At 43.7% G+C, this 22,538-nt stretch overlaps 1 protein-coding gene across 3 annotated transcripts in view; it reads right to left on the bottom strand.

The window, feature by feature from the left end:
- Positions 1–6,005: 6,005 nt before the first annotated feature.
- LOC135914285 (SH3 domain-binding protein 5 homolog) overlaps positions 6,006–22,538 on the bottom strand; it is a 32,701-nt gene continuing 16,168 nt past the window's right edge. For 2 of the 3 annotated variants that reach the window (XM_065447084.1, XM_065447072.1), the window contains exons 6-9: positions 20,849–20,891; positions 19,145–19,349; positions 15,044–15,511; positions 6,006–12,188 (exon numbers count right to left, since the gene is read on the bottom strand). In XM_065447084.1, coding sequence (XP_065303156.1) covers positions 15,120–15,511; positions 19,145–19,349; positions 20,849–20,891 — 640 coding nt within the window. In that variant the 3' untranslated portion in view covers positions 6,006–12,188; positions 15,044–15,119. The remainder of the gene's footprint in view (positions 12,189–15,043; positions 15,512–19,144; positions 19,350–20,848; positions 20,892–22,538) is intronic. The other variant, XM_065447079.1, reaches the window with a different exon arrangement.

Raw genomic sequence — 22,538 nt, 5'->3', positions numbered from 1 at the left:
GAGTATTATGGATACCCTTGTGGTGTTTTCGAGATCGCTTCTCATTTCGAACGAGTCGAAGCCTAACGAAACATTCTAGATGTCAGCGCTACCTATCGCTAGAGTGGGAAAATAGCCGCAACATCGGCATATGGCCTCTGAGATCCAAAGACCTCGCTGGCCAACTAAAGCTGCAAAAGACGTGCGCGGCTTTGCGTCCGCTACACTATAGGGTATAGCGTACGCTATAGGTTGCGTACGCTTAACTAAAACTGTCTATTTCTCGGCACTAAACCACCAACGTGCACTCGGCCTACTACCGGAAACCACTTGCACCGGAAGTCGGTTGCACTTCCCTTCTACGACACCATGTGGCGCTACGTTCTCGCGAGAGTTAAGGCGCTACATGTAAACGGCGTCGCATCGCCTTTCCCAAATGCGCTTGGAAATGCGATGCGCCACTGTCGCATTCATGTAAACGGGGCTTTATAGAAGGTTGACAAGGTTAGACTTGTTGTTGGTGTGCGACGATTTGGGAGTTGAGGCGGACGAACGGACGAAAACGCCAGCTATCATAAAGGCGATTAACGATAGTGGCAATGATGACAAAAGCATTGAGCTTGCTTGGGAGGTGATACAGGAGCCACGGGAGCGTGAGCGTCGTGAACTTAGGAGTGAGCCTAAGCGTGAAGAACGCGAGAATGAACGGAAGCATGAGCTTCAAGAACTTACTCTTAGGTGTGAGCGTCACGAACGTGAGAATGAACGCGAACGTGAGTATCAGGAACGTAAGCTTGAGCGTGAGCAAAAGTATGAGAGAGAGAAGGCAGCACTGATCAAAGAGATACAGCATTGTGATCAGTTATTGGCACAGAGACAACGGCTGTCTGAGAATTCTGTAGGAAGTACAGAGCGAAAGAATGAGGAAGTGTCTAGCAGATTTTCGCCAAAAGCCGGCGAGAAGAGTAGTGCCTGTGAGATTGGCTGCCGATTCATAAGTGAAGGGAAAAGGCTAGCTGCTAACGATGACTTAGTGGCAACAGAGGCCGTTAAAGGTCGCAAGGAGAGCGACGAGGTGCTGTGCCAACAGATGACTGTAGAGACAGCTAGGCCAGCTGCGAACAAATTGGCACAGTTACCGCGTGTGTGCGTCGCTGGTAATGTTAGCGAGGTTGCTAGCGAAGAAAAGGGTACTTCTGACCCGACAGAAGCGAGCACCCATGAAGAGCCAGATGTGCGTGCAGAAGTGAAGTGCGAGCTGAGCGATGCAGTTGAGGGTAATTCTCAGAATTGCGAGCTGTGAGGCTCAAGAGAATACAACTGCATTGTTCAGGGATCGGTGCGGCTCTCCGCCAGTCTAGATGGCCTAGATAGGGATGACTCAGTTGTTAATCATTCGGACTGTGCGCGTGAGACAGCGATCGATACCGACGGACTGTGTGTCGATGCACAGCGTGAGCTGGGCAATGCAGTAGAGGGCAGTTCGCAAGAGTGCGAGTTGTCTAACTCGAGTAAAGCCTGCTGCATTGTGCCAGAGTCGGTTGGGCTGTCCGCCAGTCGAGGCAAAGTGAGAGTAGATTTAAATGTAAATCACTCAGACTGTGCGGGCCGACGAAATGTGTACCGGCCAGCACGAGGCACGAGAAGGCGACAGGAAAGCGAGTGCAAAGAGAAAGTGCAGTAAAAAGAAGCGCGGTAAAGACCGAAAGACGGTAACTAATGTAGCGCCGCCAGAGATGGCGAGAAGCCCAAAAGGGCAGAGCGCGAGGAAAAAGGTGCGGTCGTCAAGGACGATGTTGACGCATCCAGAACGTTCGAGCCACCGGTCAAAGGGGGACCGCGAAGCATGTTCTGCACGGACGCGGACAAAGGGCACGGGGCAGTTAAACTCCTCGTCGTTCCGCAGTTATTTTCAAAGCTCAGCGTGCAGTTCGAAGAAACGCAAGGTGGCAGGACGAGACCAGGTGGGGAGTAGCGACGCGGTCAATCGAGTTCGTGTTGAAAGCGGGGCGCCAGGACGCAAATTGGCAGGAGACCATAACGTCTTGGGGGAGCTGATAGTTAGTCAGCCCTTTTGTAGTTCCTCGGCAGCCAGAGTAGCTTTGAAACCGCGACCACCTCGGGTTCGACTCAAAGTATGAGTCAGACGTAAGCGTTTGGAAAGGGAGACCAAGAGCCCTTCCGCAGAAATGAAGTGTGTTGTTTTTTATTTTTGAGCATCGGAAAGTTTTCGCGATTTGAGACTAGGATTTCTTTCAAGGTGTAAGGTTTGAGCTTTGTTTGTGTTTTCGTTTGAGAAGCTCCGTGATTTGAAAGATGAGGTTAGTGTAAACCGGTAGTCTCGCGAGATGTTCATTAATAAGTAGATAGGCTTTTTTTTGTGTGTGTGAGTAACCTGAAGGTCAAGGTTATCGTTGAGAGGCCTATCGTAACGCGCGTGTGTTATTTAACCTTCTTTCTTTTTAAGTGTTTTTGAATTTTCCAAGGTTAAGCGCGTAGTTTTCAGTGAGTGCATGATTTGCACTGAGAGGCGTTCTTAGTTCCATTAGCGCATGTCCTGTGTGGACGGAAGGAAGCAGATTTATGACTGGGTTGCTCGTGTGTGTTGAGGGCAGCCGTATTCTGACTTCTCTGATAAGTATGCGTGGAACGAGTTATTAGAAGACGCATTATTTTAAGGGTTCTGCGGAGTGTGTAAGTCCCGCAAGTTTAATTGTTCGTTTATGTCACGTGTCCTGTAAGACTTTCAGGGAAGAAACGTGAGTAAGCGTAAATGAAAAGTTTGCCTACAACGCAAGTACGCGTTTTGTTTAGTGACCACAATGCTAGTGCGCTTGTGATTACGTGCTTGTGAGGTTGACCAGATTGTTCAGTGGCACCAATACTTGCGATAAGTACGCCACTGCGATAGATTGGAAACATGCTGTTCGTGTAGTTAGGCCACTTAAGTTATGTTCGGCTGTTTTCATTTGTTGTTTGCATCGTCAACGACCCTGTTGTTTTGCAACAACAATAGTACTCTGGTCTTGTCGGCAATCGAGGAGAAATGGATAGCTGTTTGGAAGGGTGGTTGGAACTGTTTTGTCAAAATTGGGGAAATAAAAGATCAGGGTTCATTTTGACTCAGTAATAGCCTGGCGAGTCAGGGGTGAAGAGCCTGCGCTTACACGTGGGGCAGCGCTGTGTTGTTTTGTTTGTTTGACGTAAGTTCTCCAGGGCCCAGGATCCCGAAGTTCGTCAAACGAGGCTCGACACCAATACCCTGCAGGTTCTTTCAGCGTTCCTCATGGCCAGCGAATTGAGTTCAGCGGCCATTCAGAACAACCGGGGCGAGGACGAGCTGTTAGATATGGAGCTGTTTCCTGCGCCTACTTCGAGTTCCCCAAACCACTTCGAATCGCAGCACAGCTAAATGAGGAATGCAGAAGCAGGGATGCCACATTCCTGAGGCAGGACACTTGCAACAAGTTCGTACGCCGCCGGGATTAGAAGGGGCCCTCGGACAATGGAGCCCAATCGTCCCCCTTCGCCTTTGAAGAAGACATTTGCTACCGCTGCGGGGCCGTAGCACCGGGAGCGGGTGGGCCTTCGGACAATGGAGCATGAGCGCCCCCACTTCTCCTCCTTTGAAGAAGCGCATTACAAGTCTGCGAGGCAAGACCGCAGAGAGCCGCCGGGTGTGACAACGCGATACGGGCGCCAACCATTGGCTGAAAATGGCGTCATCTGAGCGGACTCTCCCATTGGCCAAACATGACGCGACTTCCAGTCCTCGAAGGGTTTAAAAGAAGCATTCCAGAGACCAGAGCATTCCCTGATTCCCTGTTTGACCTCTCTCGAACTTCTTGCCGCGGGCCGCAGCGTCCGAGTTGCTGCTGGCCCGTAATGACTGTACGACTGTTACATGTCTCTCACCTCTCTGTATATAATGTAAAATAAAACCTCCCAAGTTTGTTTTCATCTCGAAGTCCGTCCTTCAACCCCTACACAATGTCGTACCCGTCAGGTCCCTCTAATTTGACAGGGCGATTGATAGCAGTTAAAGATGTGCAAGTTGGGTATGGCTAGTAACTGTTGGTCAAGCTGTTGAAGGACGAATCCGGTCCGCACCACATAGCGCGGTCAGACTGGAGCATATATGGGCGTGAGCCCTAACTCAAGCCATGTCGCGAACAACGCAAACGCGGCGCATACGCAATACAGTTGCATGTAGCTGCGGTCTGCTACGTAGCATATATAGATACCAAGGCCGCCGTAGGGTGCCGCGACGAGTCCACTGGCTAAGCGCACTGCGACAACAGCAGGATGGAGCTGCTTCGCAGAGCAAACAGCACCCTGAAATCGGTTGCTTACGCGGCAGCAGCTCCTTCCTGCTGCTGCCGGCTGGCGGCGACACAAGCCTGTGTCAGGGCCCGGTTTTCAGACACCATTTTTCCCATAGGCGACAACAGTTTCTCATTTTTGTCTTAAAAAAATAGGCGACTAATCGTGCCAAGTGTTATACTAAACGAAGTCGACAACAAAATGCGATCGTTCTGCAAAATTCCAGCAAGAACAGTGGAACGGTGAGTGCAAAATATATATATATATATTTTTTTGAACACGCGCAGCCTGCATTCAGGACCCTGCATGTCCGCACTCGTAAACCTTATCCGAAATCAAGCGTTGGATAAGACGCCCAGGCTAGACTGACGGCCATAATAGCGAAGTGCGCATTCACGTGCGGTCCCTTCCGTTTTCGAAAAATCCCTCAGCGGCGTGTATTTTCACCGGCGGCTTGGCTTGTTTGGACCGCAGTTATCAATCCAACGTGATGCCGCATGATAACACCAATCGCATGGTTGCGTATTTGCGGCGGTGAACAACGCGTGTAATTTATTGTTCACGTGCCTCGTACCTGCCCGGAAAGATCCAGATATGGGTCATCAAAATCAGGAGACCCTTTGCTGGCCCGTCGGAAGAACCGCGCTTGCGTTTCTTTCGCGTAGACCGGGGTCAGGGGAAAGGTGGGTCTTCTGTAGTGGACTGCCAATTTCAGCACACACCGACTGGGCAGAGCTCGAAGCCGACAGGGCAGGCGCCAATCGTCACCACCCGCTCTGAAGCTCGATCCATTCAGCGCACGCTGAAATATGGTCCCCTTAGTGTACGCTTACTGGTCGCTTTTTTTCGCCAATATCTGCATGTGTGCTTACAACGAATATCGGATATAATGAAGGTATTTTGTGTGCGCTGCGACTTCGTTATAACGAGGTTGAACTGCATACGCTTATCTGTATCTCCCTGGGTTTTACTTTCTGGTAAGCATTTACACTAGAGGCTGCTGAGTGATGACGAGTTGCTTCCAAATACACCATAAAGGCACCTAAATCTAGGCACACATCCAATTTTGCATTCCACCCCATTGGAACGCAACGTCCGTCACTGGGAATAGAACAGATGACATTTTGCTCAGAAGCAGAACACTGCAGCCAGTGATGCGCATTCTAATCATTTACCAGCAGTATTCTTTAGCAAGAGAATCGAATGTGCTTGGGAGCACTGAAGTGAGCACTGCAGTGACTCTGTGAAGGGTCACAACTCTGCAACAAAAGATAATGCCAACCAATAAATGCAAGCATGCTGCTTTTCAGAAAAAATGAGGAGGATTGTCCGTAACTAAACCTGTTTCCTTTCATAAGCCAGTTTCGCACACAAGAGGATTGACAGCGGCCACCTTTCTTGCTCTCACTCCTAGGTGGCTGATGCCACCCACAGCGTTTAATCTCCTGAATGGAGTTGGTGAGGAAGGGTAAAGCAGAACTAGTGCAATGCACACTCACATCATTTAGTTACATAAAAAAATAAGAAAATGTTCGTAAGTCTGCTTGCTAGTTGTGCTGGCTTACAATATGTAGAGCAACAAACTAGTGCAGCAAATAATGAAGTGCAAGGCGGTGAGCATTCCTGCTCATTATTGTGTTGTAATGTTTTCTGCAATGGCTTATTCTTCTGAAGCCAAGGGTTACCACACAGAAGGCAGGAAGTTCAAAGGCACGATTTTATTAGTCAAGAAGACCATGTGTTTGCACCCTTCAAGAGGACGGCAGGGAAGTCTCGCAAGACTTTCTGAAGAGCAGGGTCCCCTACTATTCAGTGCAGGATTGGTGAATTGTGCGTTTCGTCAGTGCACAATGCCATTACTGCATCATTCATTATTGCGCACTACAAGTATCCCTCACACGTTTTTAAGGTAACTAAAGCTAATGATACTGTATAGGAATATAGGTTATTGCTCCCACTATTGTATTTGGAGCCCACGACCATATGCCTAGTAAAACGAGCATGCATACATTATACAACTACAGCCATTAGGACATGGATGAGTCCAGACATGTTGCACTATCACAAAAACATGAGCAAAGGAACAGGTAATAGAGTGCGTAATTCGAACTACTTGAATAGTTCCTGTAAAGCAGCATGTACACTCCTCAATTGCGATACAAGATACCTCGTTTGCTGCTCCTGTCATCACAATACACAGTCAGCCGTTTCCAGCTTACAGTGTAAAAGTTACAACACGGCAACGAGACAACAATTCACATCCTTATTCACAAAAATTCATTCTGTATTTAATGTGCCTGTCACTGGCACCCTCAATGAATTAAGTTCTACACGAATCCATTATTTACCCATACTTCAGGTGCAGTGAAGCACAAAACAATTCACAGCACACCTGTCATGCAGATAGTGCAAGCTGTCTAAAAGCGTAACGAATATTAGTTTATAAACACTAAGACAAAATATTTGGCAACGTAAAAACACGTCTCGATGATTTCGGACATTGTTGTTTTGTCTTGTCCGCTATGGTGAGCACAATATTCAGTGCAAGAAACATCTGCATGTGATTTTTAACATCAGGCAAAAGGTACTCTTTGTACTTGTTTAACAGTGGATACAGTCACAACAATGATATTCAAGATAGAGAGAGAAAGTGTACAATTTGAAAAATAGATGCAAAATCCATATATAGAGGCCTTCTTTTGCTTTTCTATCAGGATAAATTTCATACTGCATGCTTAGAAATACAGTTCACCTGCATTCAGTGGGTGGATATAGTTTCCTTTGGAAAAATCTTCATACCTATACCGGATAAAGACAGTAGTGGAATGGAAGAGTCTTCCCGACATGGCTGTAAGCTGGGCCATTCATAAACTAATTGACAAATCTTCAACACATTCTGCACTTGCTCTGCACATGCCTGCCGAAGTTCCACAGTTCTAACACACCCATGAGGAAAGTGCCCATATGAATGCAAGAGTGACAACTGACCCAAGTGTGAAGACAATAGGACATGCAAGCTCCAACGATCATACGAGACTTTAATTACAGAAGCAAGAGGATGGCTGTAAACGTCATTTTTCTATCTAGCACAAGCCAAACCTCAACAAGTTCCATCTAGTTCTCAGATCTTTCCATGAGATATTGCATAAAATCAAGTTTTTTTTTTTTTTCATGCAACACAGCCGCCCAATGACTTCTTATATGAAAACTTGTGCTCACACAGTTGTTGAGGCTAAATGTCAAGGTGAGTCAAGATGCACATTTTGTTCTCACTGCATAAAGATGCACACTGGCATAATCGGAAAACTAGTTTGGAAACTGGAAAGAAATTACATGTCTGGAGAGTGAGCATGCAACTCCAACCTACACATGCAATCATTGCCTTCTTGCAAGCCTTAGTATCTCCAAACTGCTTGCAGTACAAGTCCAATAGAGAAACCGGGTACGTAAGGTAGAGAACTGTGGTGGTAAAAACCAGCTGTCTCTTCCTATCAGACCATGGCGACGGAAATAGGGCAGAAAGGGGTAAAAAAAAGCTTTTCAGATACTACTGTCACCTTCGTTCTATCTCGGCCTATTCTACAACCTGTTTAGCCATTTCTCCATTAAAACCAACTTAGAATGGCAGGCCAGTCACAAATGCTTTGGAAAAATAAATCTATAATGTGATGCAGTTTTATGTCCAAGGGCTATACTGGCACTATATCCCAGTGCAGGGGCACAGCATTAAGAATTTGGCCAGGTGGGACTCACTGTGGCTGCACCCAAGTTGCAATACACACACATTTTTGTGTCCTGACACCATCGGAATGACACACCTGCTAAAACAATATGGCAGGTAAAATTTCATGTACAATGCTGGAATCTTTCAACATCAACAGTTTAAGCTGTTTCACAGGTTCTGAAGTTAACGAGCTTTAAAAATAAACTCTCAAGCACTTTGATATTAAATACATACACACAGGGACAGAGTGCAAATTTGGACAACAGATCAATAATTGCTACATTGGTCATTCTTTAAATGACAATTAAATGCAAATTTTACAAGTCACTAGCCAAGAAAGAAAAGGAGGAAGCAATTCAACCTTTCCTGCCTACATATGTAAGTGCACACGTAATGTCATTATATAAATGTACCGTAATAGTACATTGCAGTGCATGAGCCTTAATTGAAAGATGCAAGTTAAAAATAAAATGTGCCGGAGTTCAGCAACAAAAATCACTATTTAAAGATTTTCACACAATGCCATGGACAACACAACAGTGAACAGGTATTTGGTGGTTGGCCAAAATAAGACAACATTCACCAAACTTTCACGGAAACTGTGTGAAATATTGCTGAAAACATTTCAGCTTCTATCAACATCAAATAAGCACATGCAAACAGCACACAACATAACAATCCCTTAAGTGCTAGACAACCTTCTGCAAGGCAACCTGTCCTCGGTGTAAGCTAATTTTGCACATTAGCAGCTTCAAGTCCAAATGGCTTTTTCATTCTTTGAACATTCTTTGAACATTCTTGGATGACTGAACAAGTTCTCTCAGTTCAAATGATGAATTTACATCCAGAAACTGCACTGTGAGCTACGAGGCATGCCTCGATGAAAGAAGCTGGGGCTGACTTTGACGAGCCAGCATTCTTTGATAAGCAACAAAATTATGGTCAAAAACTTTTCTACATTTTGGCATGAGGCCATCATGGCAAAAATAAAAACACAACCTCACATTGAAAAGTAGAGCTTGCCGCCTGCGAAGCCACTGCCGTGTCAAAATTTTCAGTTCGTCGAGGTGGAAAAAAAAAGGAGCACTGTTCTACATTGTTTGTCTGGCACACAGATTGTGTGATGCCTTTACACTGTCATTACAGAACAAGATGACACATTAATAATGCTACCTTAACATGCCTAGACAGATGAGGCACTGTCGAAACAGCCTTATTGTAGCCTTTCGGATGCCAAAGCTGCAGAGGATTACATGTCAATTTTGCCAGCATGACAAGGTCAAAAACCAAAAGTAAAAGCAGCACAACCATTTCTGCCTTTTAGGCAACATTTCTCAATGGTTGCAACTGTGCCCAGTGCAACATGTTCTGGGGTATGCAAGTGGGTGTAAACCCAAAGACAAGCTTACTTCAACAACAACCTTGCCAATATTTCAGTGTTTCACAACTGACTGACATTAAAGGTCAGTCCAAACAAAGCACCACATCTTTGTTAAACAGTACAAGTGCCAGTGGCACTGTTAGCTTGTATGTTAAAGGGGCACTGAAACACTTTTCTTGAAACCTGAACAACATGCTGGAATGAATGCGATGTCTTTCAACAAATATATTCCTGAAGGAACCTTTGAAAAGGACTTAATATGAGCAGAGATTTAATTAATGGAATGTTTATCTTCCCCATTCCCCGTCAACTCATCGATTCCTCCGAGTAGGGCAGCCCTAACAGCAGTGCCTTGACTATCGTCCCTTCTTTTCATGGTGCGGTTGGCATCTGACAAAGGTGCTAGAGAATGGCAAAGGATTGGTAACAGGGAAGGTGGGACAGGGCAGACGTGTATGCATGGCCTTTCGCTCGCGAGTTCTTTCATGGTTTTGAACAATGGCCCAACAGCTGTAATCTATGGGCAGTTGCATTGGCTGTAATGACACGATTGAGGTAATAAAAAAAAATTGGATGCCTCGAAAACCTCAGCAGAAGGCAAGCAATCTATCACGCAAGATTGTAGGCTACCTGCTGCGACGTGGTGGAATAATATACGCTCACACGTTCATGGCAGCAATGTTTACTGATTGGTAGCGTTTTCTTGTCATGTTTGAAAAGCGTCTCAGTGCACCTTTATGAGAAGTTGTGAGCTTTCTAAAGAATATATAAAGAATCAACCATCTACTGAGCATCTATCTTAACTGGCAGATTAAATTAAGGGTCTCTCTAAATATAGCAAAAACGTTTATTATAAGTTGCAATTGCACTGCAGGATGCAACAGGTAAATTATAAAACGTAAACATCGAGGGCACTCCACACTACGCAAATAAGTATGAAGTAGACAGTAAACATTATTTTAACACCAATTAAAAGCATTCAGTTTTGTGATGTTTACAATCTGCTACGCACCTAAAGGGCCTTGGAAGAAAGCATGAATAAATCAGTTGTAATCGCTGAAGACGATGCTAAGCAAATTCAACAGCACAAACAAGTTTTCAAACATAGGTTTTACAACTCCATCAAAGTAATGTAACATTATATCAGGTCACATATATGTGAATGCATGCTTCTTTAAGCAGATGCAAACACTTCTTTAAACACGATGGCTCCACATGAAAAAATGTATAACGAAATTTTGAAAAGACAGGCCTCAGACATCTGCTAGAGCACTCAAGAAACAATGACATTAAAAAAAGAACAAGAAAGAGAACAGAAAAAATTATTTACCACTGACAATGAAGTATTCTAAAAGCCCTGAATAACATGTAAAAGAATGACATCAATATAAGTGATTTATTGATTGCAAGCATTAAAATAAGTTCAAAATTCTAACAATTCACTTATATTTATTGCATCTGAAATGTTCAGCTCTGCAAATGACAATGCATGTGTAGGGCCACGCTTTCCAGATGTTGAAACAAAAAGAACTCTTAATGTGCGCTGCGCAGATATGGCAAAGTGATGCACGTGAACTCAAGTTTTTCACACGGACATCTAGACTAGAAAGAGGTGGCAGCATGCCACTAGAGAAGAGGTAGAACAGCATTTCATGAAGTTAACCAAAAGGGGGCCAGTAGTTTATTCTTATTCTGCATGGTCTGCAGGGAATAAAAGTAAGACAGTGCAGAAGATGGATGATGAATTGAGAACAAAAGTTCATTTTCACATATTAACAACATTGCTCCCCTTGAAGTATTGAAAAGCTGTCGAATGCAAGCGAAGTAAAAAATGAACCTGCTGGTTAAACAGGAGAAAGGACTGGTCAAAGGATAATGCAAGTTAGGTAATAGTGTCATTTGCCGCTGCTTTTGCAAGATACCTTGAAAATGCAAATGTAAACTATCTACCAATGTCTTGAGCGTGTATTTGCTACATTCTACCAAGAACAATTTTCTGAAGACACATAGCTTCTGTTGTAGACACACACACCTTGCCCACTATAGTGAATTATGTTTTACACTATGGTAGGTGTTCTGAGCTCACGTCAGTTTGAAATCTTGGTTCAGTGTTCAAATGAGCAGTTCAAGAACTGCCCTACATTCCTTGCCCTTTGCTTTAAGTTTGGATTCTTATATCAAAATGAGAATGGCAATACAGTTGCTTCTTGAATGCCTCAGCACACAAGCAAAAGTTCAAGTTTGCAACAGTTTTTTTCTTCTTACCAATGCTGTCACAACAATAACAATGTCCAATGTCATCTGAACAACAAGAAACTAAAACTGTAAACAGCAGCTACATAAAGACGGCAAGTGCATGTTACAGGCAAAAAAACCAATTAGAGTTCCTGACCATAGTCTTTGCCGAATGATCAGTTCAAAACATACATACACATGAAGCAGGAAAAAGAAAGAAGAAAAAAAAACACCTTATAACTGATGGCACCAAAGAAATGTCCTTACTACAACTGAACAAGCAACTTGAACTATGAGCACACTACTACTATACATGATGAATACTAGACCACAAGGAGCTAAAATAAAATGTGAACCCTAAACTAACTGGCAATGCGTCAGTATTCAGACGAGATTCCGCTGCCATGTAAGATCACTGGTTGTGCAATGCATTCTTAAAACCTAGAGTAAAACGTTGCTGAATGAGCTAAACAGTGAAGTAGGTATATGGTACCTCACTTTCTGAAGGAAGCCCTGTATGAAGCGGTAACTGGACATGTGATCAGCCTGCAAAAGAAAGAATGAGGTCGATGCCTGTTAATAAGCAGCAACATGAAGATGGGTCAGTTGATAATAGTTCATGTTTAAGAAACGAACAAATGGGATTGGTTGCCATGTCAAGCCCATAAGAACTCAGGCTCCCCTTTCTGCTCTGACAAATTCCATTATAAAATGCAAACCAAACTAGCATCATACAGCTTGTAAAAACAGGCCAGACGGTAACATGGCACTAGTGTCTATGCAAGTTTTTTTCAAGGTTGCTTCAACCAGCTTGCAGATGGTGGGAAGAACAAGCATCAACTCTGTCGGGGTGATGGTTCACACGTGATACCATTCCAGCTGCATAAATGCCCTTTAGAGCAACAAAAACATTGGATAGAACTTGTTACAATGTTCTATTTTGTATTTTTGATATGAAACTCATACACTGAAAGGTTGCAAATACTGCAAACCACCATGAAACTGTAATACTGCAAGCTTTTCCTAGTAAATTGATCACGTGATCATTCATTACCGATGAAAGTGTCACTGTACCAGTATGACTGTTGCGTGAAAGAGTACACAGAATCAAAACACATTAGCACAAATTCATAGTAATTTAGTCTCCTACCGTTACTTCAACCCTGACGAGACCTACAAAACTGATTGAATTATCCGGCAGGCTCAATTAAGCAAGATGCAGAAAAAAACTCCAATACACACGACTGAATTATTTGGCAGTATTTGCCAGATTCTAATACACCGCCTAATCAAATGCACAACCATATTTTATGTGTCTGAAGTGCAATTAAGGTAGAAATGACATTAAAGCTCCTAAACAAAGTAGAAATCAAATGCGTCCCTGATATTTTAGCAGCAAAAATGGGCAAGTGTGTTATATGTGTAGCACAATGACGTGCAGTTTTCTAAACTTAGCTTCGCCGCACAATTTATTAAAGTCAGCTTTAGCCACATTACACTAATGTTATGCAGTGAAGGATACAAAAGCCGCAAAGGCGGTTTCCGTTTCATATCCGATTTCACCGCGCCAGCAATTTTTCGGCCCGATTTTCTTGAAAAAACTTTGAAAATCTCGCATTATAGTTGGGTAAATACCATAATTACACATATTGAGCTGAGGTTATTGCTGGAGAATCTCCCTAGGCAGGCCGAAAATTAGGACGGTTTCAAGGGGAGATGAATTATGTTCAACGCGTTCAATGTCCCCTAAGCTCAACCGAGACAGACACTACCAGTGAAGGGGTCGCTATTGGAGTCACCAGAAGGGTTAGGTGCATGCGTGCTGACTGCACAAGTTCGAATTATCTGGCCAAGGCTAATTTTAGGATAGAAATAACGAAATTATGGCCCATAGGAATGCATGGGCGCCAGCTAGGACCTTCAGTCGAGATTGAATTAACCAAAACAGTCAAATTAAGCAGAGTCGAATTTATGGAGGTTGACTGCAGTAGCATGAAACTACCAAGCGAGGGGAAAACGGGAACTAATGTGAGCAGAACAGAAAATGTGTGCTTGTGGCAATACTTGAGTAGAGTGGCACATCTGATGCAGTCTTTTAAAGGCGTACTGACGTAAAATTTCCGCCTTGCTTTTTTTTTATGCGATTGATGATAGTCCAAAGGCTCTCTAAATTATAGACATAATATTGGCAAGCATCAGAGCGACCTCAAAAGCTTATTACAATACTTTTTTTTATTAACAAGTTACGGTTTCAACACCTTGGAAGTAGATGAGTCGTGACGTCATGACACATGAGCACCCTCCGTTACTGCCATTGCTGTAGCTGCCATACTAGAGTGCAGCCAGAAGAAACACGAGCAGCCCTCATGTTCATTACTATTTTTTTTTTTGTGAACAACGTCGTCGTGACTAGCTTTATTGCAATACAACGTCAGCAAATTTTGCTCTACATCATGACGTCATGACAATGATGACGCCAGCTCGTGTTTTCAGACCAGCTTTAGCACCCAGTTAAAGTATATTATAACCGTATTAATGTTTCCCAACTTTCACACTTATAAAGTGTCATCATTTCACACGTGGTAGAGTTTCCACAACTACGAAAATGTTTGTCAGCATTTCCTCAATGGCTAAGACACGAAATGTGTGAACGAAACCTACCATAAAACTTTGTGAAAGTTCCCAAGCTTGAATAAGTACCTGCACCCCTTTATAAATGATTCTCAACTTTGTTTTCTGACATAGCAAGTGCCCAGTCACCATTTCCACCTCAAGTCACCTCAAGGTCACAGTCATACAAAGCTGTCACAGAGTCACTGGTGTTTCTCAATTAAATCCCGTGAATATTCTCCATATTTTGTACGCTGCCCACCCAGTCAGTGAATGTCTTCTCCTACAGGCAATGCTGTTTGCTTCACCAATGGTTACACTGGTGCCATTGACTCACTGCTCTTTTGTATCTGTGCAGCAATTGCAATTCTCTTCAATGGGTACGAAGCCTAAGCATGTTATACTGACTTGGACAATGTAATTCATGTTTTCTACAAAGAAGAGGAGATCTGGCAGGTTACAGGAAATTTTTTAAATTCTGACCACGGCTTGAAGTGTTTTAACATTATATTTTTCGCGAGTGTGAACCATATGTACAATTACTGTCTTGCATAATATTAATGACCTGCATGTTCAACTCGGATCTCTGATCTATCAATTAGTATGCATTTCAGATACTTGACAGAACCACCACCCATGTCACTTTTCTTTTGGTGAATGTCTATAAATTTCAGACAGGCACTTGGCCGGTATTTCACTGTATGTAGCACACAAATTTTTTAACCCCTGGCACATTTACACCTTCTGCAAAGTAAGGCTGACCACTGCAATAATGGTATGCACCAGCTCACCTGACCTGCGTGAAGGCCTGGCAGCCACTCGTTACAATTGCCCTCTTCAGCTTGCAAGGTAAGAAAACAGCGCCTTCTAGTCCGTGTTGAGGTCCACCTCTTCGAAGTCATCCGGACTGCAAATCCTGGGTGGCGCCGAAGCACGGATTGCAGGTGGCACCGGCCCGATGTGAGAATGAGCAGACGACATCAAGCTTCCTCGTAACACGGGGCTCTGCTGCTCATCGTCAGCCAATGATGGCGATTCCTGCAGGCTAAGCCCAGACAGGACTTCGCACATGGTAGTTTTGGACAGATCGGTGGGAAGCGAGAGGGTGCTGCCATTGGACGGCGAGGAGCCGAGGGAACCATAGGACTCGGACTCTGCCTTGGAGAACGACCCATCACCGCCAGGAATATCCAGCAGACGTGAGGTCGTTTGCCGAAGCAGGTTCATGGAGGCTTCCAGTACTCGGGAGTGGAACTCAGCTGCGCATGAGACAAGATGGGCACAGGGAAACAATGTGTCTGTTTTAAAACAGACAAACACTGCAGGTGTTGCATATAGCCAAATGGTTTTTGACTACAGTGAAACCTCATTAATTTGAAGTCAGCCGGACCAGGAAAAATCTTCAAATTAAGTGAATTTCCGAATGATCCGAAAAGAAACAAGAAAAAGAATAGCAAGACTGTGTGATATAAGCATGTCATGTTTATTTTACGTGCAGCTGGACTGCTTGAAGTAATCATTGATGGAAAATTGTTTGATATGGTAGTTTGCTGCACCAATGGTCATTAGATGGTATTCTTGGGAGATCACTTCTGCAAAGATTGGTGCTAAATGCGTCAAATTATACTTATTGCATGTGATGTCACATCCGTCATCTGTCCTGAGCATCTGCCATTGCTGGATACCTCGTTTGAAAGTGGCTATGTGTTCACAGTTGGTGTCAAAACACACGCACCACTTGTTTACAGTCTAAGGAGCGGTGTGACGGTAAAAGTTAGAAGCCCCGAATTTTTTCCCTTTTTACATGGACGGTCTTGCGGAGCCAATATGGTCTCACTATAAAAAAAAAAAGTCGGAATGTGCGACAGCGTGGAACCACACAAACTGCGCATTATCCTTCACAACCTGCGCAAACCTCCTTTATCCACTTGTGAGTGCTGCACAAACTACATCATGTGTGCATCGGTGCGGATGCAACTTCATATCCCGATATGCTGCTAGCCGCTATGAACGTGGATATGATTATAATTACTTGTTGCTGTATGTGAGCTATGTCACTCTACAAGAAAAGAAGATCTGAAAATCACTGTAGGTTCACATTATCTTGAATGAGAAACATATCAGCAGAGCACCTGCCAGTAGGTCTTAATACCGTATTCAGCCAAATCAACATAAGTAAGTTTTTTTGCTTGCCTCATTACATTTTTGTCACAGACGGCCTGCATGTCACGTAGGCTAAAATACGTGTGCACAATTTTCCTTTTCTGTGCATGAAACACAAATCAGCTGTTCACTGCTTTCCAAGAGTTTATTTTGCTTTTAATAGTTTCCCACCATAATTACGAGAGGGAACTCGGGCTCTGCAATTGTACAGCCACCATGGGAATGAAGGGCGGCACGTGGACTTGTTTGACCTTTGTGCTTGTGGACTCGGATGTTTCTGTGGGTTTGTTTATTATGCTTTATCTGCCTTCATATCCTAAATTTCAGAGCACTTTTCTAAAGGCAGGAAACTATGCAAACATGCACAATCACTCCCAATTACAGCAGTTCAGCCTGTTGAGGTGGCCAAACCGAAATGCACCAAGTGTCTCAATGCAATGGCTTGCCCATGAGAAATTCGTAGAGACATTCTGTGCCACTTGTCAATGCATCCGTCCGTGGTATAATGGTTTCATTATCGGGCTTCAGTGCTAAAGGTCTTCTGTTTAAATCCTGCCATCGGACAATTTAAAATGGTAATTTAATTATTTATTACACATTACTTTGTCGAAAATTACAAGTTTACTAAGTCACGAAGTTGTTCAAAGCCAAAACAACAAAGTTTAGGCAAATCCATGCACTACCCATCACTGCCATGATGGGCAGCACCCACTGTCCCGCTTGCACAGCTCCAGTACACACTAGTACCAGAGTTCCATCAAGTAACTATTTTGTGAAAGTCTATGTGGCTTTCTAGCTAGCAGGTACTCCCAGTTCGTAAAGTGAAAATTTTGTTTCAAACGCATTATGTAAGTTATGCCCGGAGCTGATGACCGAAAGCTCAGATCAGATCCTCCATCATCAATTGGCAGGTTACCCTACACATGTACTTATTAGTGTTGCTGAGGGTCTGCTCAAGTCGAAGCTATCAAAGAATTCTGCCAGCCTGCCTTGTGTCGATAAGAGGAGCGTTGCTGTCATCCCATATATCCACGGCCTATCGCACCGTTTAAAGAAATTAGGTCAACGTGCGAATGTTAGGGTTGTGTTTTAAGCGTCCACAAAATTGCAATGTCTGTGCAGACTAACCAGGCCAGGCCTCTCTGACAAGCGCACGTGCAAAAAGAAACACCAGGAACTGTTTGTTCAATGTGTGGAAGCAGTTATTTACAACCTTCCTTTAAGGTGTGGGAAGAACTACGTGGGGCAAAGCGGAAGGTGCCTCAACGAGTGTTTAAAGGAACACCGGTATAATGTAGCAGAAAAGCGGGGTAGGTTCCTTGACGCTCACTGCAGGCATTGCAAGTGCGCTGTTGCCAGGGTGGATGATGGTGACCACTCAACGTGTGCTCCAGCATACAGAGACTGCTCCATTGTGGGAAGAGCCCGAGGTAGGATAACTTGCAAAATTATAGAAGCAGAAATGATTGATAGGCTTGGGTAAAACTGTGTGTCAAAACCATCGATTGCCCTTTCCCGCAAAGAGTTATCGTACCTGCGCAATGGTGTGCAAGGAATTTTTGCAAACAGCGCATGTATGATGTACGCGAAAAAGTTGCATATATGTATGGGTCCCTTGCTCGAAATAAAGATTGTTGCAAGTTAGCGCCTGTGTGTGCGTCACGTCTCCCTTTTGTCCTTGTCTTTTTCATGCGCTATAAGCCTCATGATGTCTTATCAAGAAGCCCAAATCACTGCTTTACAGAATAACGTAGCCATGACCACTTTGAGGGGACAGAAACAGAGATGGGCGTGCTTAGCTGCCAGTGACATAGAAACACATGGCGGGTATGCTGCGGAAACTGTGGCCATTTGTCTTCACTACTATCCTAATACGGCATATTTCCCATAAGGCTGGGTGAATATCTTAGCTGTTTTACAAGCGTCAGCGTATGAATAAGGTACACTTCCAACGTATCAGTGTAAACGTGGCTACTATCATTGCCACTCGCGATTTGTTGTGTGCCCACGAGTGCAGACGAGAAGAATCGAAAGGCGCCTTTCTTGTTGTTGTTGTTGACCACAACCATCATAAAGCCTACAAATAATAAAGTCAAGGCAAGTTTGGTTGTAGCTTTTTTTTGTCATGGAAGTGATGAAAGGAATGAAATGGGGCATCTGCTTAAGAACATTTGGTGCGTGCAGACCGCTTGGTCGTTCACGTAGCATTTGACAGCATTTGACAGATGGTAAGCGTGATCATCATTAGCTAGACTTGGCACACAACATAAATCGCTCCGGCATGTTTGGGGTGCGATCATTACATGAGAAAGAAAAAACATTGAATAAATTTTGACGACAAAATTCAGGGGTGCGATCATTATGCAAGTAAATATGGTATTTGGAAGTGTTTTATATCTACATGCATGCATCTTAACATATGTGTACATTGTTGTTTGTACAATGCATTGTATTCCTTCTTTGAATTTGCCCTTCCTGCTTGGACCAAAAAGGTCTGGAGTATCATGTAAAAAAAAAAATCTTGTTGATTTCACAGATGGGGGAATGTACACTTGCGCATAAAAAGAAAAAAAAAAGAAGAAATAAATATTATATCCAGACGGGTAAATCTGATGGGTGAAGTAAAGGTCGAAATACATGACAATTTATGTTCAGGTTTTGTGTTTCACTTCAATATAATGCAGCCACCTGAATTTCTGCAATAGTCATAGGCTCATAGAATAACAAACCTGGGTCCCCAGGCTTGGCATCTCCACCTGGCACTGATGGCGGCTTGTACTCAGCACCGACACCTGGCTCTCGAGTTGACAAGTGCGCTTTGCGCCGCTCATGGATCTCTGTAGAAATCTGTTCCAGGCTGTGCAGGGCGTCTGTGTATGCCTGCTTGGACTGTATTACCGCTTTGCGCAACACTTCCACCTGGCTCTTGATTTCCTGTCAAGTCAGTCCAAGAAATAGCAGTCATATGATACAGTCATCAGTGTGCTTTGAGTTAGAAAAAAAATATATTTAATTATAAATTTATGTGACCTGAAGCTGCAGTGGTTTAGAAGAATCGTGTAGTGGATAATGCACAACTAATTTTGTTAGCTGGGGTATCTTATTGTGCAACTAAAGCATTGTACACAAAACGTTTTTGCAATTCATGCCCCCTCTTAGAATGGGGGTGCCTCAGCTGTAACACCATGGCTCAAATTCTATCCTAATAGAATTAACTAAACTACAGAGTGCAATATGATATGTCACTGGAAAGAACAGAACTAGGTCCACAAAGGCTGCTTGAACTGTGTCATATCAGGCTCTAAATTGTGCGTTTAGAGCGTAGTAAGGTGCCAAGGTGCACCTTTTAGTGCACCTTGGACAGATCTCAAGGTCCTAATCAACACTAACTGAACTTTTTGATCATATGCAGAAAGGAAATTAGATGCATGTGGCTATTAATCCAATTCACATCAGCTGAGTTGAGTTCCTGGTATGTTCAAAGCAGATGAGTAGTATCAAACACATATCCATATTTTGCAAGCTGTGTTGGTTGACAAAGGGTGTGAAACAGAAGCTTTGATCCTACTTTCATGCCACATTAAGCTGGATATTAAAATGAACTGCAAACTTAGATAGGTTCCTTTTCAGGTTTTAACTGTTATACATTCAAGTACGTACTCTAACTGAAGTGAAGAGACATTTACACATCAAATTAGAAACAAAAGAGCTAGTACAGACAATGCAAGTGCCGTGCTTCACTTTAACGGCATCTTCGGATGGTTTTGCTGATTCTAACCCCAGTATTCAGAAATGCAACTTAAGTTGAAGCCCATGCTTGACTTGATCTGAGTGACGCTTATCGGGAACGCGCCGAAGGAAACGCAGTGAGCGTCTTTGGGCACGTTAACGCCAGGCGTCATCTAAATCAACTCAAGCATGGGCTTCGACTTAAGTTGCATTTCGGCATACGGGGTAAGAATCCAAGCAGACTAACTCCTGAGGCACTCTGGGCACAAGACGGAGACACATTGTGCCACCTGAACAGCTGGCTACCTTTCAGAGCAGCGAGAGGGAAGGAAGCAAAAGCTGAGGGGAACTTCTGGTAATGCAGCAGATGTTGCCACTGCAGGCGAAAAAAGACAAAGTTGCGATTAAAGCAAACAAAGTTAAGGCAGGTAGTACCAATGTCGCCAACCTGCACCAACGCAAGCAGTGAAAACCACAAAAACGGGTAAGGTCACGTGACCGGTAACCAGACTAGATTCTCCACTGCTTCAACAGCAATGTGGACTGAAACACAGAGCTCTGATCTGGAGCCAGAGCGCCTCTTTTCAACCATATGAACAAGATCGATCTTTTGGGACCGCTTTAGAGCTCTCAAGAACGACCATCAGAAGATGCCATAAGATGCTTTGCGATTTGTACGTAGAGAACCTATAGCATATCTGTACCTGGAGTTTTTGCTGGAAGGCAGCCTTCTTTTCAAAGTATAACCTGAAAACCAGAAATTGAGCAAAACAACGTCACAACTTCCACACATAATGTGAACACAGCATAAGTGTGCATCCAAAACCAGAGAAAAGAGATTTCTGCATGCTTAATGTTCCCAATGCAAGAAGAATGTGCACTGAAATGCTGTAATGAAATGCAAACAGGGAAAAACAAAACAGAACAGCTCTTATGCTCACAGTTACTTGAAACTGCAACAGGTGATCATGGAACAGCTGTGTGATAACAATGCTCACCCCAAAACTTAAGCCTGCGAATGAATAGTAAGGTGCCGCATACACTGGCAAACATGGAGAGGGAAACATGCCCTTGTGCTGTCGTATTCAGTAATTTAGTGTGAGAGTATATTACTTCTCACTTAAAAATAATATGATACAGCCTACTTAACAAGATAAGCTACTACATAAGAGATTGTAATGTAAAAAGCATGGATGGTATGACACTCAAGGGAAATTTAGGTCTAGCTAGAATGATTGTAGTCCTCAAAATTTTTCGCCATTTTTTTCTGTTTCAAGAGATGATTTAGTCATTGAGAAAACTACAACTGAAGACATGGGACATCAGGACCTGGTTCCATTTTCAGAATGATACAGGTAAACTTTTCCTGTTTATGTAATTCTCTCAGTAACAAAAGAGTTTTCTCTTTATGAAAGTGACACTTTGGACATTCTGGAGCTCTGACCTGTCACTTAAGCCTCATTTAATGTTAGCCTCTAGTGCCTTCCAATGTACAAATCCTACATGCACGCACAAATCATGCAGTCATAGTGCAGTGCAAAGCAACATGATGTAACAGCATTCAAATATCTCCACTGCCTTTCTTTACCTACGTCTGCTAAAAGTACAAGTTTACCACTGCCACCCCATTTTTCATGCTGTTCCGATATAGCTGAAAATGATACATCAATGTCAGTTTTGACTTATTGATGTGAAAGCATCAAATGGCCGATTGAGCAAAAAAGCCAGCGTGTGTTGTAACTGCAAGTAAATTCCCATTGGTTGCGATGCCATGTCATGAGCATGCCTCGACGAATTCCCATTGGCTGCGACGCCATGTCATGAGCACGCCTCAACAGAGCACAATTGCCAAAAGGTTACACCTGCTGCTGCAGTAGTGTGCCAGGCATTGCGCGAGGGGAGAAGACATCGCCGAGACACTCTCGGAAGCCTATGTCTTGAAAACATCACTCTCGGAAGCCCGTGTTATCCATGTGTTCCTTGCCCGTGCACTCTCCCGCCTGCGTTCTAGCTGCGCCTCGGTAAGACCAGATCAACACGCGTCAAGCGTTTCAACGCACTTGCTTGCCCGCGAGGAGTTCATAACTCCAACGACAGCTCAGTGGCGTTTAACTGGACATTAATGCTTTCGCATTCACAACTATTACGTGCTTAGGTGTCCACAAATTTTTTTATTCAACCCTCTGAGCAGACTGGTGTTGACACATCTGGAGTTCCAACCGACCATGCTGCTTCTAGTTATGTGTGCTCTGTGAACCCTTAGGATAGCCCACTCCCAATTTGCAAATTGCTTGCTGCATGCCGGTGCATGGAAGGGGACACTTCCTAGACGATTTGTACAACGAATTGCAGGCAGGCAAAAGCATCATTGCTCAGCGTTCTTTTTTTGGGAGG

This window comes from Dermacentor albipictus, chromosome 1 (assembly GCF_038994185.2).
Source record: "Dermacentor albipictus isolate Rhodes 1998 colony chromosome 1, USDA_Dalb.pri_finalv2, whole genome shotgun sequence".
In the NCBI taxonomy this organism is placed as follows: Eukaryota; Metazoa; Arthropoda; class Arachnida; order Ixodida; family Ixodidae; genus Dermacentor; species Dermacentor albipictus.
Note: the sequence above shows the minus strand (reverse complement) of the source record. Positions and strands in the feature narration are given on the sequence as shown.